The sequence below is a fragment of the Bubalus kerabau genome, chromosome 22 (genome assembly GCF_029407905.1).
Source record: "Bubalus kerabau isolate K-KA32 ecotype Philippines breed swamp buffalo chromosome 22, PCC_UOA_SB_1v2, whole genome shotgun sequence".
In the NCBI taxonomy this organism is placed as follows: Eukaryota; Metazoa; Chordata; class Mammalia; order Artiodactyla; family Bovidae; genus Bubalus; species Bubalus kerabau.
Genome location: NC_073645.1, coordinates 25,002,605 through 25,028,487, shown reverse-complemented (window position 1 = coordinate 25,028,487; position 25,883 = coordinate 25,002,605). Strand labels below are relative to the sequence as shown.

General features: G+C 41.3%; 1 protein-coding gene, 1 long non-coding RNA gene and 1 other non-coding gene across 9 annotated transcripts in view; 1 reads left to right on the top strand and 2 right to left on the bottom strand.

Moving 5' to 3' along the window:
• FBXW4 (F-box and WD repeat domain containing 4) overlaps positions 1-25,883 on the top strand; it is an 83,272-nt gene that overhangs the window by 4,527 nt on the left and 52,862 nt on the right. For all 7 annotated transcript variants that reach the window (XM_055560936.1, XM_055560933.1, XM_055560935.1 and 4 more), the window contains exons 2-5: positions 12,739-12,834; positions 15,902-16,087; positions 16,522-16,654; positions 22,451-22,545. In XM_055560936.1, the coding sequence (XP_055416911.1) occupies positions 12,739-12,834; positions 15,902-16,087; positions 16,522-16,654; positions 22,451-22,545 (510 nt within the window). The remainder of the gene's footprint in view (positions 1-12,738; positions 12,835-15,901; positions 16,088-16,521; positions 16,655-22,450; positions 22,546-25,883) is intronic.
• On the bottom strand, positions 15,263-15,336 carry TRNAE-UUC (transfer RNA glutamic acid (anticodon UUC)). The gene has a single exon. It is a non-coding gene; the product is annotated as a tRNA-Glu (tRNA).
• Positions 20,678-22,048, bottom strand: LOC129637027 (uncharacterized). The gene is made up of 3 exons (XR_008707296.1): positions 21,914-22,048; positions 21,048-21,107; positions 20,678-20,947 (listed from the first exon to the last, which is right to left on the bottom strand). It is a non-coding gene; the product is annotated as an uncharacterized LOC129637027 (long non-coding RNA).

The following is a 25,883-nucleotide window of genomic DNA, read 5'->3' as shown; positions in this document are numbered from 1 at the left end:
ACAGCAGAAGCTGTGGGCTTTAGGGTCTGCTCTCCCTGCTGAAGAGCCTCCTGAATTCTCAGAAACACAAACTGCTAAGGTTTACTGACCTTCCGGCCCAGGGCAAGTCCCATTCAGTTTGGTTCTTCCTAACTGATCATAGCTTTGTTGAGTAAGATGAACTGCTTTGGTTCCTTGTGATTTGTTAATGGTCTTATACTTGTGCTTGAAGGCATTTTGGCCACTTTGAAACCACAAACAAATAATTTGCTTCCCTTTAGGCCTCTTGCCCTACCAGTGAATACTGGTAGGTTTCCTGAGCTTTTTTTTTTAAAGTGGACACAAAGACAGTTTGAGTCAGTCATCTGGTTTAAAATCATTTTTATTTGAAAGTTTTATGAATCCTGGAGGAATAGAAATATCTTTAATATAAAAATCAAGGAAATGTTTCATATAGCAATCTTTTAAGTTTTCCCTAAAGAGTAGAGGCAAAACTAAGCTAGTTCAGTCTTCAAGAACAAAACAGTGAAATTTAACTCTGTCAGTTTATAATATAGGCTAAATGCAAGAAGTTAGAAAGTATGACAGGTGGAAGAGCAAAGGTGCTAATTGTAAATTCGGACACTGTAAGTTAACAAAAGCAATGAATGGAAAGAAAAAAGTATACCCGTGTATGTAAATCTATTAAAAAAATACTTTTGCTGTCTTATATTAAATACTTTTACCTCTCTTGATTGTCTCCCTCCTAAAGTAAGTCCTGTATGTTTTCAAACTTGAGTTTTATTTCAAATATCCCTTGAGCATTACCTGGGTTCTCTCTTGCGTTTGCCTGTCATAGATTTGCCTAGAATTAACAATAGGTGTTTAGGGAGTCAGGCTCTGAAGTGTTTGCCCTGGCATGTACATTCATTCCTTAGCCAGGGTCTTGTAGGCTTGGAGCTCTTTGAGGCTGAGGGACTGGGGTATCTATTTCAGTGATGATTAACGTCCAAAGTGGTGAGATGGACACAGATAAGCAGAGTGTGTTTGTTTGTTTTAAAATGATTGCACCTAAGAGCATTTTTTTGACCCAGAAAGCATAAAGTTTCCTAACTCTGAACAGAAAAGACATTGCTCACTGGTTACTTTTAAGGCCTAAACAGTGATTTTCAGAAAACAATTAGCAACTTAAAGTAACTTCAGCTCTCTCTTTCACCTTTCTGCGGTACCTAGAAAGCAATCACTTACTTGTTCTCCAGTTCATTGAAAGGTTTCATATATGAATGTATTTATTTTCAACTTTTTGGAAAGGCCTTGTTTTGAATGGTTTTGTGAGTTAATAAAAGTGAGTTCAGTTTACATATTTGAAATAAATAAAGCAATACACCTGTGGAAGCAGGAAATGGTCTTGTGCAGTCAATACCTCCAAATGCAAACTGGAGGACTTTCCTTCAAGACTGAGAATATGGAAGCTGCTTATCTCCTTTCCAGTCTTGTAAAACTCGAACAGTAGGGGATGACTCTCCTAACTTTCAAGGCAGAATCATGGAGAATCCCAAAGTCCTCATAATCTACAAGATAAACAGTTCATGTTGGAATGAAATCTCTGCAAGTATTTCAATACTCTTTCTCACTTTCAGTTTTCTATGTCTAGCCCCTTCGTCTTAGGTAAAGATTGTGCTTGAGCTGCTTGAAATCAAACTGGCAGCGAGGTTACTGATGAAGCATACACATTTAAAAAAAATTATTTTTAAGTGTTTGACATAGAAAGGAATTATCTTTGTGTGGCAGCTTAACTTTAACTCTGGAGTAACCCTGGCACTGAATTAGTTTCTGGTCCTAACTCAGAACCATGTAACAGGGAGAATTTCAGGTAGACTCTTCTTGAGGCCAGGCTCCAATAACTTTTGAATATTGAAGATGAGATTGACTGTTTGGAAAAACAAGGAGAAAGTTGAGTTTTGAATTTCCAGTGAAAATTGACATGCCCCCACACTCTGATCTACAGAAACAGATTTTTGATAAACTCCAGAATTTATCTCAGGTGTGCCGGCCATCAGATGAAGTTGAGAATCCAAAGATTTGGTTTATTCTTGAGAAAAGTCCTTTTTATTTAGCAGTCTTGCTCAGATTTGAACAAGTATTAGAATTTAAGGTGTAATCAGTAGAAGCAAGATGTTTGTTCTAATTAAGAATATGTTTATGAATTTTGAATCATGTAAAGGTTTCACCTGTATCTAAAACTGAGTATGAGACTGTCTGGAGAAAGAATTTATCCCTTGTTAGAGGTTTGACTCCCTTGTCTCAACTTGAAGTCAGTTTTTCATTATATCCAATTGTCCACATTGCCCTCCCTGAAAGTCTGGGCCACCCAATGGGCCCCCGTGTCTGGCCCTCTTTAGCCCACAATTAATTGCCAGTACATTCTTTCTTCTTCTCCTTCTTTTTTGGTATTTGACATGAGCTCAAATTGCTGAGAAAGGTGACAACTGTGAAATGAAGACAGGGCATGGAGACACCTTAAAAAATACATGCAAAGGCCACTAAATGACAAGAGCAGACTGCCAGGCTCTTTCAAAACATCACCACGTCTGTTGACTTTCCATTCCTTGTTCGCAGCACAAAATTGGAGGTCAAAGAATCATAGGAGTTAGAGATGGAAAAGACATTTGGGGTCAGCCAGTTCATGCCTCCACCTTCTCCTGCCCCTGATTCCAAATCATTCCTTGCATTATATTTTCTCCCCCAGCTCTTGTACAGTTTTCACGGTCTTCACTCAACCCCGGCTGTCACCTTTGGGGAATGATGCTGGAGGCTCTGTCCAGTTTCTCCTCAGCAGAGAGAGATATTGCCTGTGCCCCCAGTTGACATTCATGAACTTCTTTGTTGGTGGTCTCAGCTGAGAGGCTGAAGGCTAACTGGAAGTTTCTTTTCTGCCTGGCAGTGGGGCTTTTCTAGACAGAACTGAGGTGTATTTAGTGTAGATCATGTTGGGAAAGGGGAAAAGGGCTGGGGTACAGTGCAACTTTACCATTGCTGACTTTGTTCCTTGAATTTTTGGAGGAAGGTTCTTGACCTGAAAGGAGATGTGTGTGTGTGTGTGCGCGTGCATGTGCGCTGTATGCACACCTGAGGAATGTTGTATTTTGGAGGTGGACAGAGACAAGGATATATTACTGAGTGGGAGTTTGATAAGAACCCTAACTTGGATATTAGCAGGTTAAACTAGCCAAAAATGCTAGTGAAGAAGTAGATGATTATTTTAAGAAGTGCATGTTAAGGAAGAATTAGGTATTAGAAGTGCCAGCTTAAGAGTCAAGTTGAGGAGGACAGTTGGGCTGGAGACCAGTATTTTGGGCCAGGGAACACTTGCTTTTGGGATCTCCCCTTTAAGAAAGTAGAAAAAGGGCTGTCTTGTGTTCACTGACTGCATGGTTTGGCAGGGGAAATGGTCATTTTTAGAGGCAGCTTTGGAAGGTTACCCCCAGCTCCCCTTCTTGTTCCAGCAGCTGTTGGGAGCAGTCCGAAGGGGGTATTATATTTCTTCTGGTAACTCTGCCAAGAATGAGAGGAAATCCACAATCTGTGGGCTTTTTGCGGGGATGGGGATGGGGTGGCAGGTGATGGGACAGGGAAATTAAATTGTTTTATAGTAAATATGTTGAGATACTTTTCCTGGAAAGCTGTTGCACTGAAAGGAAAGCTATTTCCCCTGCTCACTAGCTCTGTAATGGGTTCTTTCTCTGTAGAGAAAGGGAAATAGTCTTCTGCTGGTGCTGCTTTTTCTTTCTTCCCTGTAGATCCAGGGAATCTTCCCTGACCTCCTGTGTTTCTTTGAATTTCATTTAGAAAGTCCATGTTGAAAATGTGAGTCAAGATTCAGATACAGGTGGTGTGTGTGACTAAGGGGCCTCCCTCCAGAAGTGAGTTACTAAAGGAGAGCCTCCCTTCATCCCTTATCTTGGCTGTAGTCTGACTTTATCATAATGGCCTAGCAACTGGTGATGTAAAAGCGTTCTGAGTGGCGTCTGGTTCATGTTCTCTCCATCTCTTCATCCAGGCTGCAAGGGCACCAGTGATGTTGAAGCCTGGCCACTTGGGCTGAGAACCTGTTTTGGTGATTAATATGGAACACAATCACAAGATTAAAAACAATAAAAAAATAACCCTGGGAAGCAGAGCAGTATAATTATTCCTTGCATTTCAGATGGGGAGCCCAGGGAAAAGTCATTGTGATGATATGAGAACCAAGTTCACTTCTGAGTCTGGTAGTGCCTGATTCATGACTCAGAAGATGGCCTGTTCACAAAAAATAGTGGCATCTTTCTTGATGTTGTTTATTGTTAGAAAGTGCTAGATCAGCCTTTCTGAAAGCTGTATTGTGGGATTCTTAACCTGATTCTATGATTAAATGAGTATGGGAAATGCTGTGCTCCATGTCCCCACTTTCGAGAGCTCACAATGCCCATTGGTAAGTTAAAGGAAGTCCTGTACAAGAGAGACCTGTTTACTTTTGTTTCAGCATTGTCCAAAATATTTTGGACACCAAATTCTTTTTTCTCCCGCTTAATATCTTCTAATGTCTTGCATAATACAAACACTGATCAAGTGCCCTGCAAATTTAGAACTTGACCAATAGCAGGAGGAAATGAATGTGAACACAGTCTTAAATCCTAAACCCACATAAAGAATCAGGGTTATGCCCATTGCTTTGGACAACTTTGACACGTGGGTGCCACATTGAGATACTTCATCTGCTCAGATTCCTTTCCTTGAGCCTCTCTAGCATAAGAATTTGGTGGCCTTGGTTGAATTTCTGAAGATGTGGTACTTTGTACATTTTTAGGAAAGGCCTTTGGAGCTTGAAGGTAGTGTGTCTAGGCTCTTGAAAAATCTGTAAGTCTTGTTGAAAGTGTGACTTGCCAAAGGGAGAACTGTACTTTTGAGAACTTGCTTAAGCAGTTCCTAGGCAGTATCTATCAAAATACCTATTATACTAGGAACAAGGTTCTTACCTTTTGTGTCTAAGACGTATTTTTGTGTGATAGAACTTTTGATAGTACATTAAAGGATTAAAAGATGAATGTCTTCTTTTAAAAAAGCTGGCTTCAGAAAGTTGAAAAACCTGTCCATTTACTTGCTTTGGTATGTTAATGTCTGAGTAGAACTGTTTACTGCCCTGACCTTGTACTCTTATATCTTTAGAGGTTAAGTTCATGTATGTTGCTCTGAACATGCAGTCTTTTTTTTTTGTAGCAAATTGTGTCATAAGCCATATTGTGGCTCAGTAATTTGTCTGACAGATGTTTTCATAAAAATGTGGATCTTTGGTTGAGTGAAAATAAGGTCTATAAATCATTAAAAAATTTATAGCAGACTTATTTAAGGTTCCTGGTATATCACTGCTCTGAAGCATACTAGTTGAGATCCACTTTTAGAAGTACTGAGAGTTTTAAGACTCAATTTTGTGGAAATTATGACTGTATTGGACAACTGAGGCATACAGCTATGCAAAGCTAACAATGTCATAGTTTACGGTAGGTTCAGTCTAAGGGTTCACATGAGAGAGAGAAGAATGTTGGAGGAGTCAGGGAAGTAGCGGCTTAAAGCTGGATTTTGAAGAATGGATGGATTTGACTAGGTCCCAAAGTGGGAAGTAAGCATTTGTTGGGCACAAAGGTAGGCTGGTCTGGCAATATAGGAGAAGATAGGGGATAGGAATGTAAAAGAGATATGGCTTGGTGGGAGTTCAGTTGTGGAGTGTGAAGCCCTGGGAGGTGAGGTTGAACAAGTATGGGGAGCTGACGCTTGGAAGCCTTTCAAGGGATATGTGGGTCTGCTCCATGCCTCTCCTTGTGCTCTCTGTCCTGTTGTCATGCTGGGCATGTTCTCTGTAATCTCACTTCACCTTGGGTCTTGAGGCTGTTTCCTATTCCTGGCCTGAAGGATAAGAGTTTAACACAATATATGGTTTTTTATTGATTTAATTTGAACCTTAATTATAGACCTCTGCTCCTGAGGCCATTGGAGGATTTAGTGTAACATATGTATGAAGGAAGGGTTAGAAGCTTCTTGTCTTGGACTGTTTAAATACTTGTGTGTACATTAAAGCGAAAGTCTTAGTCTTGGTAGCAGCACTGGTAGGCGCAGGCTGTATGGGGGAAATCTGCTTACCAGTGAGCAAAAAGAGCAAAGAATTGAGAAAATGTTGAATTAAAACTCCAAGCCCCAGGCATCATTTTGTATGGTCCTGTCCCCGCTCCTTAGCCCAGTGCCCCTTGAGATGGCCTTGTTCTGTGCTTGTGGACAGATACCCTCCTCTCCTGAATTCCCAAGGCAGCAAGATGTTATATTTATGGAAATCATGTCAGTCTGCAGCAGGTAGGTAGCATGCATGGTATCAAGGGGAATCAAACTTCCAAGATGAGCCAGAGAAGGAAATTGATTTGTGATCCAGGAGGTTTCCGATCTCAGAGACTGTGTGGATATGACTTCTCTAGTATACTCACACCTCCCCCCTTCATCCCTCAGCCATTTTTCTTCAAATTCGGTTTATTTATTTGCTTTTGGTTTGGAGTGTGAATGAAGAGAGATGAAATGAAAGGGAACTCTAGATAACTGCCTAGATTAATTTCTGTCCCTCTGGACTCACTGTTGCCAAGATTCTAAGGGGCCTGATAGCTTACTGTGGGTGCATGTTGTGTTGTTTTTGTTTAAAATAGGTCATGCACCCAGGAATGCAGTCAAACTATAATGGTGACTAAGTGCCGGAAAGCTGAGAGGGAGGGGGGCCAAGTGGAAAAATGAGCCTGAGGCAAGAGAAAAGAGGGCTGGGAAAATGGAAGTTCCACCAGGCCCACGGGCCAGGTTAGAGATTTCTCCATGCATTAACAGCTGCGCCAGAGGTTTATTTACAGGGCACTAATCATTTTGGGGGGAGCACCCCCACTTTACACCACTAACTGTCGAAGGAACAGCCAACCGGAGAGTATTTCTGGGATGGGAAGCAAGAGTCCCTGCTGAATTCCCAGGGGCACGTGCTCCTGTCTTTTCAATCTCTTTGGGTGCCTTTTTCTACCAACTCCCTTTAACTAGGCTGTGATAGGTCCCCACAAGGAGGGAGGGCTACTTGTTTTCAGAGAGAGAAATTTTTTTTTATTCCTCCTGATTTTTCAAGTGCTAAAGCCAGTAAGAATATACATATGATTTGGCCATCAACTAGGGAAATTAACCATCAGGAAGAATCGAACAAACAAAAGGGATTAAAAAAAAAAAAAAAAAAAGCTGCGTTAAGCTGCTTTTAGCAAAATGGTACTGTTTCTCACTATTTCTCAAGTGAAAGCCAAGTGGAACATTTTTTTAGAGTTTAAATTTGTTTTGAAGGGCCAGAGCCAAGTACTTTGATTATGTTGTTGTTTGTGGGAGAGGATGCCTGCACCTGCCGCTTGGTAGCAGCTTCTAAAGTTCAACTTTGAAAGTTTCTTGCTGCTGTGATCAGGCCCTCAGGGCAGTGTTTTGTTTGACCTTTAGTAAAGTGTCACCAAATGGCATTTAAGTGACCAGGGAGATGAGAGAAGTATTGTCCTTATCCTAATTCAGGAAGTATATTGATTCTTTCCCCTTTATTTCCTTCTTGTATGATCCAGAATATTCAATTTTTGGTTTCACCTTTACCTACTAACTTAGAGCTAAAACTGAGGACCATAAAAGACAGTTAACAGGATGGACCAAAACAACTGAAGTGTTAGTGAAAAAGATTAGACTTGCTGTTAAACTTTATCTCCAAGTCAGTCCCAGATATGAAAGAGGAGATTGTTCATAGCTAACCTCAGTTTTCTAACCATCTAGCAGTAGTGTAGATTGCTGTGTAGAGATGTGAGACTGAGGTTCACCCAGTGGAAGAATTCAGTAATATATATTAGCTTTAACATGTGTGTACCCAAATCCTAATCATTCAGCCTGACTTTAAAAGAATACTTTCTAAGAGATGCAATTAAATTAGAAGAAAAATAAATGATTATTAGATTAGCTATAGTGATGTCACCATATATCAATATAAACTACTGTATATAAAAAATAACCTTTTTCATAGTGATTTGTAACTTATCTGTTGTTTTGTTTTAGTTGTCATTTTAAAACATCACAATTGCATGAAATACTGTCCTTATTTCATATGTGCAGAAAATGGACAATAGAAAAATTAGGTAACCAAGGTTGTAAGAGGCGGGACTGGGGCTCGGATAAGTTTCCTGCATTTGCATTCTGTGCCTTTCTCACAACTTCATTTAATCTATTAGTTAAATGAAACTCAATAAAAAGGTTAAAGGTAAAATGAAAAGACCAAACTATCAACAGTTATGTCATGCATATTAAAAAGAAATACTCACTTCCTAAAACTCCATCTGTTTACCTCTTCTGAGCTATTTATGGATACATAGTTTTATGTAGTATTTTTATCAATTAGACTTTATTTTAAAATTACCACTATTGTTATAGTAATATCCAAAATGTTTTGCAGTGTTCACATTTGTCATTTCTCATAGCCATATTTATTCTATTGCATTAGTATACCATTTTCCCCCACAGATAGACATTTGGGCTATTTCTAGATTTTAGCTCTTAATATACAGCTATAACTACAAATATCTTTGTAAAAAATATTTTTCTTTTGAATTACTTCTTTGTGAGACAGTGTTGGGAATGCTGGGTCGGAAGCTGTCCTGTAACAACTTTTCTTGACAGAGTTCCTTTCTGGAAGACTGTACTAGCAAGCCACCAGCAATATGTAAACAAACCCAAACCCTTTTATCAAACCAAAGCTAGCATGTGATTTTTCCACTTATAGATGTGAGGTGGCACTTTATTAATTGTTTTAATGTGCATGTTTGTAAACTCTTATTGTTTCAGGATGTTTCTGCAGTGTTTATCATGTGAACACTGTGTGCCTGCTCTTATCTGCTATTGGATATTGATGACGGGGTATCAGAGACAGGCTATTATCCTGATAGATTTTTATCAGTCCCCTAAAAGCTTTAGGGATAAAACTTGTACTCATAGCATTAATTGTTAGCCTTCCCCTACTATGTTACTTTCATTTTGTTCTTTTTTTTCCTTCTATGCAGTATGTAAAATTTAAATACTTAAAAACCTTCTAGTTAAAGTCTTTTAAATTTACTCTTTCATTTTTGGAAAATATACATATGATATGAGATGAGAATTTTTGCTCTATTGATATGTATCCAGTTTTATCAAGAGCATTATTATTTTAATGAATGTTTTTATCTTTACCAAAATATTACATTGTAGAAAAATTGGGAAATAATATAAAAACACAAAGAAAAAAGTAAAAACACCCAAAGTTGGCTACCCAAAGTTGACTATTTTAGAGTCTATTCTAGGCATGTATATTTTTCTTCTTTCCTTTCTTTCTAGTAAGGCTGGGATATGTTATACAAACCCAACAGCCCTAATTAAGTAGTGATTTCTTTCCTTACTTTACTTTGTTGCATATTAAATTCATATCAGTTTGGGTCATTTCTGGCAAGGATTGACATGAAATAATGGATATATAAAAATCAAAATGTCTACATGAAAAAAATACTATGAAGTAAAAGAAAATAGTAGATTAGGAAAAGATTGACATCACAGAATATATAAAGAACCTTTACAAACACACAAGTAAAAGACCATAAGCCTAACTGGAAGAGGGACAAAGAACATAGATGAGCATTTCGCAGAAGAAATGGCTTTCAGACATGACCAGATATATTCAGTCTTAGCCATAATTAGAAAAAATACATATTTGAACAACAGGGAGGAATCTTTTTTTGCTTCTTAGAATGGCAAAAGATAAAAAGAAATTTTAAAAGTTTTAAAGGAAAGATATACCCATCTGAATGCAGAGTTCCAAAGAATAGCAAAGAAAGATAAGAAAGCCTTCCTCAGTGATCAATGCAAAGAAATAGAGGAAAACAGTAGAATGGGAAAGACAAGAGATCTCTTCAAGATGTTAGAGATACCAAGGGAACATTTCATGCAAAGATGGGCACAATAAAGGACAGAAACGGTATGAACCTAACAAAAGCAGAAAATATTAAGAAGAGGTGGCAAGAATACACAGAAGAACTATACAAAAAAGATCTTAATGACCCAAATAACTATGATGGTGTGATCACTCAGCTAGAACCAGGCATCCTGGAGTCTGAAGTCAAGTAGACCTTTGAAAGTGTAACTACAAACAAAGCTAGTGGAGGTGATGGAATTCCAGCTGAGCTATTTCAAGTCCTAAAAGATGATGCTGTGAAAGTGCTGCACTGAGTATGCCAGCAAATGTGGAAAACTCAGCAGTGGCCACAGGACTGGAAAAGGTCAGTTTTCATTCCAATCCCAAAGAAAGGCAATGCCAAAGAATGTTCAAACTATCGCACAATTGCACTCATCTCACATGCTAGCAAAGTAATGGTCAAAATTCTCCAAGCAAGGCTTCAGTGGTATGTGAGCTGAGAACATCCAGATGTTCAAACTGGATTTAGAAAAGGCAGAGGAACCAGAGATCAAATTGCCAACATCCATTGGATCATAGAAAAAGCAAGAGAATTCTAGAAAAACATTTACTTCTGCTTTATTGATTATGCCAAAGCCTTTGACTGTGTGGATCACAACAAACTGTGGAAAATTCTGAAAGCGATGGGAATACCAGACCACCTGACCTGCCTCCTGAGAAATCTGTATGCAGGTGAAGAAGCAACAGTTAGAACCGTACGTGGAGCAACGGACTGGTTCCAAATAGGGAAAGTAGTACATTAAGGCTGTATATTGTTACCCTGCTTATTTAACTTCTGTGCAGAGTACATCATGTGAAATGCCGGGCTGGATGAAGCACAAGCTGGAATCAAGATTGCCGGGAGAAATACCAACAACTTAAGATATGCAGATGACACCACCCTTATAGCAGAAAGCAAAGAGGAACTGAAGAGCCTGTTGATGAACGTGAAAGAGGAAAGTGAAAAAAATGGGCTTAAAATTCAACATTCAAAAAATGAAGATCATGACATCCCGTCCCATCACTTCAGGTAATTAGATGGGGAAAAAATGGAAGCAGTGACAGACTTTATTTTCTTGGGCTCCAGAATCACAGCAGATGGTGACTATAGTCATGAAATTAAAAGACGCTTACTCCTTGGAAGAAAAGCTATGACCAACCTAGACAGCATATTAAAAAGCGGAGACATTACTTTGCTGACAAAGGTCTGTCTGGTCAAAGGTATGGTTTTTCCAGTAGTCATGTATGGATGTGAGAGCTGGACCATAAAGAAGGCTGAGTGCTGAAGAACTGATGCTTTTGAACTGTGGTGTTGGAGAAGATTCTTGAGAGTCCCTTGGACTGCAAGGAGATCAAACCAGTCAATCCTAAAGGAAATCAGTCCTGAATATTCACTGGAAGGACTGATGCTAAAAAAAAAAAAAAAAAAAAAAGAACTGATGCTGAAGCTCCAATACTTTGGCCACCTGATTCAAAGAACTGATTCATTGGAAAAGACCCTGATGCTGGGAAAGACTGAAGGCAGGAGGAGAAGGGTATGACAAAGGATGAGACGGTTGGATGGTGTCACTGATTCAAGGGACATGAGTTTGAGCAAGGTCTGGGAGTCGGTGATGGACAGGGAGGCCTGATGTACTGCAGTCCATGGGGTCACAGAGAATTGGACACAACGAGCGACTGAACTGAAGATCATGAAAAAATAAGGAAAGACTGAGAAACTACTGTTAGACCAGAGGAGACTCAGGAGACACAACTAGATACAATGTGGGTACTAGATGGGATCCTGGGAAGATCTGTCCTGTGACTAGTCTTGTGTAAGTCTTCCTGTGAGCATATGTTTTCAGTTCTTTTGAGTAATGGACTGTAGCCTGCCAGGCTTCACTGTCTGTGGAATTCTCTAGGCAAGAATACTGGACTGGGTAGCCATTTCCTTCTCCAGGGTATCTTCTTGACCCAGGGATTGGATCCGAGTATCCTGCATTGCAGGCATTCTTTACTATCTGAGCCCCTATGAAAGCCTCAATTGCTAGGTCATAGAGTAGGTGTATGTTTAGATCAATAATAAACTGCCAGACCTTTTCCCAAAGTGGCTGTACCATTGTCATCTCTCACCAAGAATGTAGGAGAGTTCCTTGTTAGACTTCAAAATATATACATATACAAGGATGTTTGGGGGGTATAATCCTCTCAGTCAAATATATGTTTTGTGAATACTTTCTCCCAGACTGTGGCTTGTGTATTCATTTTGATGGGCAGAAAATTTTAATTTTGATAAAATCTAATTTGTTGGATATTTCTTTTGTATTATTGCTTTGTGTGTCTTAAGAAACTATTGTCTACTTTGACTCACAGAGCTATTTTTATATTTTTTCCTCTGACAGCTTTATAGTTTTAGATTTTATGTTTAAATCTGTGATCTGTTTTTAATTAATTTTTTTGTATGGTGTGAGGTAGGGATATTTTCCACATGGCTAGCCAGTTGTGCCAGTACTCTCTGTTACCCTTGCTCTGTTAGATTGCTTTGGTATCACTATGGACACTGCAGAGCACGGGCTGCTGTTCTCGGCTTTCTTGATTATCCTAATGTGGGATAGAAGAGTTATCTCTTTCATATTTCCTAACCCCTTCATTTCTATCCAGATATTTTCTGCATGTTCCTGAGTCCTGACTCATAAGCCCAGGGAGTTTTTTGTGGTTGTCAGTGTAGTGACTGGATTATCTCCTCTGTCTGGACATAGGATGGCCAGTGTACCAGTAAAGGAACGAGTGAAGATATCTCAGAACTGGAGGTTGGGGCGCTGCCGAGAGGGGATTCTGCTGAAGTGGAGATGCAGGTAAGTAGCCTCTTGACTCCTTTAAAGCTCCCTGGGACATAAAAGCATACTGGGAATGAAAAATCTAGTCCGCGCTGGAGTATAAATGTGCCTGACTTGGGTGATGAGCCAGTGGTGATTCTTTAACCACCACGAAGTGGGCATCAGAAGGACAACTTTTTTTTCACATTTGAAAAAAGATTACCCCCCCAAAAATGTACTTTAATTTAACAGAGCCTGTATTTTTATGATTATAAAAATAATAAATGTTTATTGTAGAAATTAAAAAAAAAAGAAAAAGTTAAAGAAGAAAATAAACTTATCTAAATCCTACCACTCAGAAGTAACCTCTGTTAATATACCTCATCAAAAGAAAGAAATGAAGCCAATACTCCACCTCATCTTATTTTATAATTTTTTAAAAAAAATGTTCTACTCTAGGGAGTTACACCCTCCCTCTTGGCTTCCTGTAGTGCTCTCCCTTACTTTTATTAAAAAGCTAAATAGGATCTAAAGGTTTGGATATATATGTTATAGGAGGCAGAGCTTAGGAAAAAATGGCAAGAGATTTAAATAATGGCTTTGGCGCTGCTGATGCTACAGATTTTATACCTCACTGATGCTAAATTATTCCAGTTATTATTTGATTACCAAAAAGTACTCCTTGTTGATTGGTTGGAATGGACAGGGAACAGCATGATTCCACATTCCAGTTGACCTGGAGCTCTGCTCATAGGGCCAGGCAGGCTTCTTCATGTGATGAAGAAGTGTCCAGTTTTGCTTGTGTCCAACTTCTCCTGCTTTGACTGACACGAGTTCCTGTGAATTATGTGGTAGTGGTGATGGTAAAGAAACTCGGGAAGAAAGATGAACTGGTGTGACAAAGGGCTTTACCTTCTGCTTCCTATTTGCCTTTTGTTGCCAGAAGGAAGAGTTTATTTCTCTATCAAGGTTTTGTTCCTGATGTCTTTTTGGGCTGGTTTCAAGCAGTGTGGCAAATAAATACACAAAATGGTTACTAGGCTGCCCTGGGATTCTCCACTGTTCACCTGGCATGAACCTGGTTTCTTATGCTGGGCAAATGGCTATTTACCAGATGGCTCTAAACACATGAATTCCAAACCCTTCTGTTTGTTCCCCACTTGAGTATGCCACAAACTTGTGCAAGGGCATGTTGAAGAGAAATGTGCATAATGAATGAGAGTGCAGGCATCTGTACACTATACATGTTCCATATAATATATGCACACACTTGTTAAAACCTCATGTGCAGAAACTAGTTGCTACAAAGTCTAAGCTGCATTTAATGGTCCGTCAAGTCAATTTGCAGAACTTTTGTACATTCCCATGACGCTTGTATTAAGGAGTCTGGGGAAGAAACACAGCCCAGTTTGCTCAGACAGACTTGGCAGTGGGAGATGGTGTCTCTGTAAATGGGGATGAATCATCTGTCCCTATGCTTTGCTTGGGACATGGTAGCTCCAGGACCCTGCTGTGGTGTAGGACAGTCTGTGGGGATGTACCTTGGGAAAGGAGCTTAGTCCCCACCAGAGAGCATGGTGTCTGGCAGAGTCCTCTTTGTTTTTAAGGCTTACTCCATGCCATGGGACTGGTCTGTGGCTTCCAATGTTTCTTCCTCCTGCCAGATTGTGGTTAGAATCTTTAACTGTTTGTGGATTTCTCTTATCAGCTTTCTGTGAGAGCCAATCATTTCTCTGTAGTCACTAAACTGTAGTACACTGCTCTGCAGCTATGTTTTGCCATTGCCACACTTAGCCTCTAGTACAGAAACTTAGATATCCTCTAAGAGGATCTAGGTATTTAATCAGTACATTAGCATCCTTTCCTAAATGGCTTTATTCCTTTCACTTAAAAGTGGCCCCTTTGCTCTAGTAGGACAAGGGAATGGGGCTTCCCTGGGCTCACTCTTCTCTTTTCTCTATCACACCCTAACTGATCTATTGGGAAAAAGGTGTGTATGGGAGTCTTAGAATCTTGAAACTTACCACTTAATCTTCAGATCAGTGAGGACACAGAATGAAAATTATTTCATCTGAGTGGAAGGTTTCTTTTTGCTCTTCCCCACCCCTCAATTATTGCTTTTTTTTGGTGGGGGGTGCTCTGTCTACTCAAAAGAAGTCTGTAGGTAGCCAGTAATTCAAGCCTTAAACATTCTCCATTTATTTATTTATTTAGACACCATGGGTAGCTGGGCTTCCCTGGTGACTCAGATGGTAAAGAATCTTCCTGCAATGCAGGAGACCTGGGTTCCATCCCTGGGTCGGGAAGATCCCTTGGAGAAGGGAATGGCTACCCACTCCAGTATTCTAGCCTGGAGGATTCCAAAGACAGAGGGTCCTGGCAGGCTACAGTCCATGGGGATCACAAAGAGTCAAACACAACTGATAAACTAACACTTTGACTTTCACGTGGGTAGCTAGGGGGATAGTTCCCTGACCAGGGATTGAACCCTGGGGCCTTGGCAGTGAAAGTACCGAGTCCTAATCACTGGACCACCAGGGAACTCCCAAGCATTCTCCTTTTAAAAGTGACTATTTAATGGGTCTTTTATTCTGACTTTCCAAAGAAGATAAGTAAGTAAATGAAAGTCGCTCAGTCATGTACAGCTCTTTGCGACCCCATGAACTATACAGTCCATGGAATTCTCCAGGCCAGAATACTGGAATGGGTAGCCTTTCCCTTCTCTAGGGGATCTTCCCAACCCAGGGATCAAACCCAGGTCTCCCACATTGTGGGTGGATTCTTTACCAGCTAAGCCACAAGGGAAGCCAAAAGAAGATAGGGTCACCACAAAGCTTAATCACTCTAGTTTTCTAGGGAAATAATGATAAAGAAGATATTTCTAGGGAAATAGTGATAAAGAAGATAGGGTCACCACAAAGCTTAATCACTCTAGTTTTCTAGGGAAGCCTAAGGGTAGGTGGTAGTTTTGAAGGAGCGGAGTGAGATATAGACTTAGCCTTACAGGTAATACTAAGTTGGGGATTGGTCAGCCTTTCTAAAGACTAAAGTTGAATTTTCCTGCTATATCTTGATGATCCTTAAATTTTGTTTTTCATCTCTGCAGTCAGATGCCCTGGATGCAGCTAGAGGGTGATTCTCTGTACATATCCCAGGCTAATTTCATCCTGGCCTATCAGTTCCGCCCAGATGGTGCCAGCTTGAACCGGAGGCCCCTGGGAGTCTTTGCTGGACATGATGAGGACGTTTGCCACTTCGTGCTGGCCAACTCGCATATTATCAGTGCAGGAGGGTAAGTGCTGCAGGCTTCTCCTTCCTTCCTCCTCAATATTCTTTGGGGACCTTCTGCCTGCCTCTGACTTTTCTGTCTCTATTCCAAAAGGATGAGTAGGGAGACTAGAAGAAGGGGTAATGTTTTTTTTTCCATTTAAAGCAGGTACTTAATAGGGTAAGCTGGAAAAGGAAAACAGGAAGAACCTTTAATGAAAAGGGAAGCTGGTTTTGATACTCTCAAGGGGGAGATTTGTTTTGTCTCTCAGCTTTCTTCAGCTGCAAGTGCACTGAAGAAGTAAAGGTATCTAGAAACTCAGCACCTTACTGGGCTGAATTACCTAAAGCTTAGTAAATTGGAAGTCATTGGAGATTTGGGCTGTTTCTATAGACTTGTTCTCTTCCTGCAGAGAAAGTAATTGGCTCTCAGGGGCTGGTTTCTTATTTTTCTCCTAGAGATGGGAAGATTGGTATTCATAAGATTCATAGCACCTTCACTGTCAAGTACTCAGCCCATGTACAGGAGGTGAACTGTGTGGACTGCAAAGGGGGCATCATTGTGAGTGGCTCCAGAGACAGGACAGCCAAGGTGAGAGCTCCTCCTTACATACTACTATTCCCTCCTGTCTATAGGGAGTGGGGAGGGAGGGGGTGGATAGGAGCTTGAGTTTCAGGATTGGCGGAGGGCATTGAGTTGGGGCAGCAGGGGAACGGCACAATAAAGAACTCACTTATGTGCCTCTGGCATGCAGCTTGCCATGCCAGGCTGTGTCCCTGCCAGCTGGCCTGGGAAAGGAGTGGACAGTGGCTGGGAAGTTTGCCACTCACTTGAAATGTGGCGTGAACTCAAAAACAGAGGGCCTGGCCAGCTTTTCCTCCCTGAGCTGAGTTTCCTCAAGTTTGTGGGTTGAGTTCTAACCCCAATATTTTATTTTAAAATCTCCCACCTTTTGCTCACTTTGTGTTTGGGAAGGTTAATTTTTTACCACCTTGTTTATAAGGAATCGGGCTGATAATTAAAATGTGTTTTTACTGCTTCTCTGGAGAGTGATGTGGTTAGTAAGCAGTGGAAGGACAATGAGAGGAGGGCATTGTTTGTTGTGTCATTGCCAAGTTGCCTAGTCTAAACTCAGACATCTGCTGAGGCCCAACAGAATGAGACTGATAAGTAGCATGACCCCTGCTTTATGGACTCAGCTCCTTCATGTCTGGGTTAAATAGGCTTCCATATGTGAGACAGAGAAGAACTTTCTCCATCTCTGTGTCCATCCCTTGCCAGGGCTCATATATGCCTGGTCCTTTGGGGAGGCTGTGGGAACTTTGCTGACAATTCAGTTGATGGTGCAGGAAGCTTGATAGGTTCTTGCTTGTGTGTTTCCCAGCGTCTGGAGACTCCACATTGCTAACAGGAGCAAAATGCTTATCCATGTCAGCTAATGGGGCTCTAAGACATACGGGGCAGAAGACTCAGGAGAGAGAAGTTGCAGTCTTTACTAACTTTTCTGACTCCATGTTCTCTTTACTGATTATGCCTTCATGTAAAAATGTTGCTAATTTATGTAAAAAGGACTAAATATGTTCCTTTCTATTTATGGAAGTTTCTCCTCCCTTTGCTAATTTTTTTATTATACTTTGTCTTCTGTCTGAGAGATGTGCTCATCAGCACAGGGAGCCTGAGAAAAATTCAGAAAATCTTTCAAACCAACACGGAAACTGAATTTCTTTTATCCGAATCCTCCACCCCAAACATTTCACATTTCTGATTGGTCACCATCTTCTTACCATTCCTTGCAAAAAAACTAGCCTTAATTTTGCTATACTTCTCAGAAGACAGTTTTCTTAGAAACCTTTTGTACATGTGTGACCTAGATAGTCTTGTCTCATTTTAGCATTTTATTGTCATGGCTTCAAGGTTCTCTGTGAAACCTTCAATGATATCTCTTTCTTCCATCCATTTCTCTGTAGTCTGCCACCCAGAGCAGTATACAACTAAGTTTTATGACCATATGTAGCAATTCATGGTATAGACTGATTACAGTTGAAGATTGACAGCAATTTTACTTGGAATATTGGGTTAGTTTCATGTTTTAAGTACAACTATTTAGTGTTTTAGAGTTTTTAAGCATTAAAATCAGTACTCTCTAATTCTCAAATTGTCACTACAGTACATTCTTATTCCTTGTGAAGATTTCTTTTTGGTCAGTGACAGAATTCTTCCCTTGGTTCAACTCCAGGAAGCTAGTCGGCTATTTTGGGGGTTCCCAGTGACCTCTAGGCCAGCTCATCTTTTCTGGCTTTCAGTAGCTGCTTCTGTCCCCTCCTTCTATTGTTGTCTTTGCATTTAGCCACCTTCATCTTCCTGGACCATTTTCATGTTACCCACAGTTAGCCTTTTATAACTGACTCTCCATTTCTTTTTGGTGGCATCTGTAATTCTCCAGCTGCTTCTACAGGTTTCTAAAACCTGGACTTACATAAGAACTTAGTCATGTTCATCTGTAAACATCTGTAGGCCCCTGACCCTGACCCAAGTTTCAGAATTACTGTGACTTAGCTTGGATTGCCTCTCTGGACTGACTTTAGTGAGACTGGCTCCATCCTGAGATGTGATAGAATGGTAGCTTACATTCCTGCTGGGTCTGGGCCAGGACTGATCATTTGTTCATTTTTTTCCTTTTTTCTTCATTCTGATAAGTGCCTACTCTACATGAGGCTTCAAAGGGGAAGAAGATAGTCTTTCTTTAAGGGGAACTGAGACTGCATGCACTAGCTATGAAGCTGGTTGGAAGTGGCCAGGTTTATGAAGTTGTAAGCCTCTAGGGAAATGGCCAGAAAGTTTTGAGTTTAGAGGGTTCACATCTGACTTGGAAGGGGAGATTTTATGAAGGAGGGGACATTTGAACTGTTTTTTTTATTTTTTATCTTTTAGGTATTTTTCAGTGCATAGGTTTGCTTTTTTTGTTTTATAATAACACAGAATGTACAGGTACTGTGCTAATAAGCCCTTTACATTTATTCATTTTCTCATTTTATTCTTTAGTGTAATTTTCCCCCACATAATTATGGTCATAATATATCTATTTTTAAAATTAATTATTATTGGAGTATAGTTGATTTACAGTGTCGTGTTTCTGCTGTACAGCAAAGTGAATCAGTTATACATATACTTATATCCCCCTTTTTTTAGATTCTGTTCTCATATAGGTCATTACAAAGCATTGAGTAGAGTTCCCTGTGCTATATATACAGTAGGTCTTTATTAGTTGTCTGTTTTTCTTACAGTAGTGTGTATGTGTCAGTCCCAGTCTCTCAATTTATCCTTCCCCCCACGTCCCCCTTGGTAACCATTAGTTTGTTTTCTATGTCTGTGACTCTATTTCTGTTTTGTAAATAGGTTCATTTGTACCATTTTTTAGATTATACATGCAAGTATTATCATATGATATTTGTCTTTTTTCTGTCTGACTTACTTCACTTAGTATGACAGTTTCCAGGTCCATCCAAATTGCTGCAAGTGGCATTATTTATTTCTGTATTATGACTGAGTAATATTCCATTGTATGAATGTACCACATCTTTATCCCTTCCTCTGTCGGTGGATATGTTGTCTATTGTGAATAGTGTACAGTGAACACTGGGGTACATATATCTCTTCAAATTATGGTTTTCTCTGGATCTGTGCCACAGTGGTATTGGTAGATCATATCATAGCTCCATTTTTAGTTTTTTAATGAAACCTCCCTACTGTTCTCCATAGTGGCTGAACCAGTTTGCATTCTTACAGAAGTGTAGGAGGATTCCCTTTTTTCCATACCCTCTCGGCATTTACTATTTGTAGATTTTTTATGACGGCCATTCTGGCTGGCATGAGGTGGAACCTCACTTTGTTTTGCACTCCTTCCCTGATAGCTGGGCTGGTAAAAAATCCGCCTGCAGTGCAGGAGACCTGGGTTCAATCCCTGGATTAGGAAGAGCCCCTGGAGGAGGGAAAGGCTATCCACTCCAGTATTCTGGCCTGGAGAATTCCATGGTCTGTATAGTCTGTGGAGTTGCAAAGAGGTGGGCAAGACTGAGCGACTTTCACATAGTGTATCTTATGTATACCCTGTTATGCCTACTTTATTTTTTAAGGTTTTCTATTATTATAGTAAATTATTGGTCATCTTTAATGGCTTCACAATGGAACTTATAATTTAATTATTATTTTTCCTATTGGATGTTTATATCTAGCTTTTCCTGTAGTAATAAGAACCACCATTATTGATGCCTAATGCCTGCCAAATACTGTGCTTCTGTGCTAGGTGCTTTACACTTAGCTTCACTTTTCCACACTGCAACCCTAAGAGGGAGGCATTACCTCCTGTTTTATACATGAGGAGACTGAGGCTAAGAAGTTATAAAATATTCCTAACATCAGAGATACATAAGTAGCAACTAGGGTTCAAACCCAGATTTGTCTAATCCTAAAGCCCTTATGAGCTCTTCCTGCTAATGGAGCTGCAGGTAATATTTTTATCATTAGGTTTTTCTTCATTTTAGGATAATTTTCCTAGGATAGAGTCTCAGCATTAGAATTACCGGGTTCAAGGCTTTGGTCCTTTTAAGGGTGTTTATACATATTGCCAGTTGTTTTATAAAAGGACTGTATATATGTCCACTTCCACTGAGTTATATCTTCTCCAGGGATGAGTCTCTTTGGATTTGAGCACTGAAGGTTAAGATGTGATCAGAATGCTCATGTTTTGGTGGATGGTGTGCTTCTGGTGCAGGTCAAGAGGCCACTTTCCCTAGATTGTGCTTGAGAAATTGCAGCATGCTTCTGGAGCCACTCCTGGGAACCAGGAACTTTGTTCTGTGTTTTTTCACAGTGGGATCCATCAGCCTGTTCAGTGAAGGACTCGAGTGAATTCTGGCCTTGAGCCGTACTCATAGATTTTATAATCACAGTCTTTAGTGTCTCCCCACCCACCCCCAACAAGAACCTGTCTCCTCGGTAGTTTGCATCAGGGAAGAGGCAAACTTCTCTTCCAAGCTGAGCCGATCTGAAAGAGGACATTAAATGCATTTAGTTACTACCAAAGTGACCTGATCCAAAAGAATGAGCCAAAATCATGACATTCCAGGAAAAGTTGTATTATTGACCATTGTTTTCTGCCCTTCTACATTCAGTGTCTTCTTATTAAATTTATTTTCTTTTCCCTATGTTGGGAAAAGTAACTCACACCCTTCTCCCCCTATCATGGACACACAAAACCTAAGAAACACTTTCTCCTTTTTAGAGAAGAGATATGTGATCCTAAGAAGTCAGGACCACCCCCACTCCATCACCTACCCCTTAAACTCAAGGAATGTTTCCTGAGAGTTCTTCCATCTAAGGTCCTGACTGACTTTCGTGTGTTCCCCTTATAGCACCACAGGGACCTTGAGAGGTCACTGATCCATCTGGCTGCCTCAGGATCCCTCCTCGGTTGCTGTCTGGGGACAGCCGTGTACATCTGAGGTTTCCTCTCTGTTTGGTTAGAGGCTTAGTCCCCTGTGTGTGTCATCTAGGGTAGGGTGCGGTAAGCGGGCCTTGTGCTTAATGGGCGATTTCTAAATGCACTGACCACTGAGAGGGCTCTGTGAGTGTTGATTAGAGTTAAGCCCAGAGTGGCTGCTAATGTACATTCCTGACTGATAGGGACCAGATAATGTGCTCCAAGCAATATTTTTAACCTGTAGGAGATATGGAAGCTTAAAAGAGTTAAGCTTTTTTGCTACTTTTGGTGACACTAGGTGCTAAATTCCCTGCTGACATGAATAGCACTGGCTTCTGGGTATTATCAACAAACAAACAACAACACACCACCTTCCCACTTTGAAGTCCTCTTCTTCCATTTTTCTTCCCTTGGATCTTTCTCTTTTATTCCTGTCTCTCTAATTCTACTCTAATTCTATCTCTGTCCTCTCTTACTGGGCCTTGATCTTCTTCCGTCTATCTACCTCTCTAAAGTAAAATCTTGGTGACAGATAGGAAAAGGAAAACCCACAAACACAGGGAGGTTACTGAGAGAGGTGAGCCTCCCCTGCTAATGCTTCTCAGTCGGATTCCAGTTGAGGAACGTGAAACTGATTCCCTAGTATAGAACTGGCTGCTGCTTAAGGATTCCCAGGTGGAAGTGAGACGGTGGTTAGGATTCAGAGCTGGCGTCTCTCCAGGTGGTAGGTAGGTAAGGCAGAAGCTGGAGAGGCCCTTCTGTGCTCCCCAGAGCTCTGTGTGTGCAGGACAGAAAGATTCTCCATTCCCCCACCCGCTCAGGACAGGGACTCCACCTGGTGCATCTTTCCAGACCCCCTACCCGATCCCAGGCAATGCCAACGAGAGCATCTCCTCTCCTGTTTCCAGGTATGGCCTTTGGCCTCAGGCCGGCTGGGGCAGTGCTTACACACCATCCAGACTGAAGACCGAGTCTGGTCCATTGCTATCAGCCCATTGCTCAGGTAAGGGAGATGTTTTGGGGTATGGTTTTGTCTTGTGAAATAATGCTTTTATTTTACAAGGCAGGTGGGCGTCATCAGGAGAGGCTTGGGGCCATGTCCACTTGGGCTTGTGTGCAAAGTCATGTTTGTGGAGTGGATTCATTGACAACTGTAGCAGAAGTGCCGGTTTTGATGGTGGCTTTATCCTACCCTTTGGCCTGACTGGTGTTTGTCTAGTTTTACCCATGACTAAGCATCCTGACTTCTGCTTTCTAGACTTGCTTAAACCGAGGCAGAGCCTCTCCCCAAGCAGGGTACATAGACACCCTCTCTGCACCTGCTCTATCAGAGCGTTTACCTGGTGTCTTCTGCCACTTCCTTTACCCTTCACTCCCCACCGAATGATCAATGGGACAGCTGTAGGGCTGACACCCTCCAGCGTCAGGTTTAAGTCAGTCACGTGTTTTAGGAGAGTGTTGGTCCCCCTCTTTGCTCAGCCCCCTTCAGCCTTTTTCTTCTCACCCCAAGGAGCCTGCACCCCTCCTCCTGCCCCTTCCACAGCTCTCTTTCAAACTTTTTTCTTCCTAAAGAATTAGAGCCGATTAGCCACGTCATTAATTCTTCAATTTGACGGCTGATATAGCAGGACCTGAAACACATTGCTGACCTCAGAGCATGGAGACCCCGTTCCTTAGCATATTGACGATGAGAGAAGTTAATTAAAATTCCACAGAGCGAAGGTGTCGACTAACCTATAAACCTGTCGCTGTTCGGAACAAATCATTCTAGCAATCCTCAGAAAAAGGGAAGGAAAGAGCAGCAGGGAGTAGAGAGGCCTAAGTGTGTGGGAGCCAAGGGTGGAAAATGGAGCTGCTGGGCTCTGGCCCCTCCTCAGTTTCTTCCTAACGCTGCCCCCTTTAAAGCCAGTTAGCCAAGCTTGCGTGTCTGTGGGCTGGATATTTATATGGGCGGGAAGTGACAGGTGGGCTGGTGACTTCATCTTGGTACTTACCTGAGGACTTATGCTGGCTTCAGTAGATGGGTGGGCTGGGGTGTGATTGGGGGTGGAGGGCTGCTCTTCAGGCTGGAGATGGCCCGTGTGCTTCCTGCACGTGAATTCAGGCCAAAGACATGTACAGGCTCCTCAGCATCCCCATCTTCGTGTTCCTCTCCTTCTGCCACCTCCTCTGGAGTGTGTTAGGCTACCTGTTAACAGGATAGAGCGTGGTAGCTGTTGAAGATGATGTTGATAAGAGAGGTTGAGGACAGAGTCTGCCTTTGTCACTAAGTAGTTTTGATCACAATAAACTGACTTTGGATTTTGTTTTTGTTTTTTTGGCCACAGCTTGGAAGCTGGATTTGAGGAAAGATCTAGCTTCTTAATATTACTAGCTCTGCTGTATAACCACCACTGCTACCAGCAGCTAACATTCATTAGTCATGTGTTCTATGCCAGACCCTCTGCCAAGTCCTTGATAAGCCCCATCTTTGAAAACTGAGGTCTCATGTTTTCCTTACATTCTCCCTAAGAGTCTTCTTGGTGTCCTTACATCTTGTCTTCTTGGTGTGCTTTCTTGCCCCAGGATGATTCCTTCATTCACTATTGAGATGAACTTTTCAAGTCCACAAATGATGTTTTGGACTATTTTAAAAAGTAGTTTGCATTTGGGATATTGTTGTTGTACTAAATGACCAGAGTATATGTTGGTATTCTCTCTGCTGCTTTTTGTCTTACCCCCAAAATATATTGGGATAGGAATTTTTCATCTTACATTAGATCAATTTCTTCTTACTGTGTCAGTGAATCTGAATCTTTCAGTAAACTCATCCATTTTCCCAGTCTGGGAAGACATTGCCTCCTAGGTGGAGGGCCTGCTCTGCAAATCTGGAATTCTGCTTTGTCACCGGCAGAGTGGCCTTGGGTAAATGCTTGAAGCCATGGTTTCCTCATCTGTTAAATATGAATACCATTTCTTTCATAATCCTTACTAGGTTATTGCGAAGATGATCTGAAATAATGAATGTGAAAATACTCTACAAAGCTTAAAGGGCTCGAGTCTTATGTCAGCCAGAATATCTCCTGCCTGGTAAAGCATTTGTTTAGCGGCTTTGACTGCTCTCATGTCTCACCCTTCCCTTGGGCTTCTCCTGGCCCTCATGGAGTCACACTGCTCTTTTGCAGTCTTCTTAAGGTGAGGACTCAGCAGGAGTCTCTTTCCTCTCCTTTCCCCCTGTGAGTTCCTGCCCTCTATGGCTGCCTTCTGTTCCCCTCCCAGCCACCTTTCCTATCGAGTGTGGTCGTCAGTGTCACTCATGTGATGTGGCCATGAACCCCATGTGAGGAGCAGATGGGCAGCAGCCGTCCTCCAGGGCAGGTGCTCCTCACCTGCCTGACAGCGACTCATTCCCCCACTGCTCCTTGGTGTAGTGAGAAGGAACCTGGTCATTTGGGAGACCCAGCACATCTCATTCTCTTTCTTCTATTTAAAATAACTTGTCAGAGCTATTCATCATGTTTATCTTTGATGCTGGGACTTATCTGCCTTCTTTTCCTGTGTGTGTACTTAGAAACTTGTAGTATGAAATGTGAAACCTCAAGCCCTAGGCTTAATTTGAGGTGTTCATGCCTGAAAGAAAGCAGGTATTCTGTCCTGTGTCCAAATGTCAACGTCTCCTTCCTTTCTTGACCTTGAGTTCTTGATTTGTAAACAGTCTTGGAGGATGATATTTAATACCAGTCATGTGCTTAGAGCCACGTTTAGGTACTTAAAAAACACAGAAGGAAAGCCAGTAGGCTTCAAGATGGTAGGCAAAGACCTTTCCCTCTTCCTCCTACATGCCCTCCTTGTACCAACATCTAATAACATCTTGCACCAACACTAATGACTCTGTTTTTAGGATTTGTGACTTATAGATGGCAGCCCTCTTCCAGTAGAGGAGGCCTAGTCTGGAGCTGTGTGATGAGTGTGAAGAGGACAGGTTGAGATGGAACAGAAGTGAGGTGCTGGAGGTGGAAGGGCATGTGTCTGGGTGTAATTGTGGGGCCCAGCTGGTCTCAGGATATATCTCCTGAGGTCATATGGAGTTCTGAGCACTTTTCCATGAGTATCACAGAAAAGCAGAGTTTTTAAAATGTGCAGTGCATTATATTGCTATTAAAAGATTATTTCTAGCTGAATATAGTAAATACTCAGAGTAGGGAAATGAATAACTGTTAAAGACTTGATTTCATCCCTTCTACTTTCCATCACTTTTTTCCTCACTTCCTTTCCTCTGTGTGCCCTGTGTACAGACTGAACACTTGCTGTGGGGTGACTCTCCCAAGGGTCTTACTCAGTGGTGGGGAAAGATGGGAACAC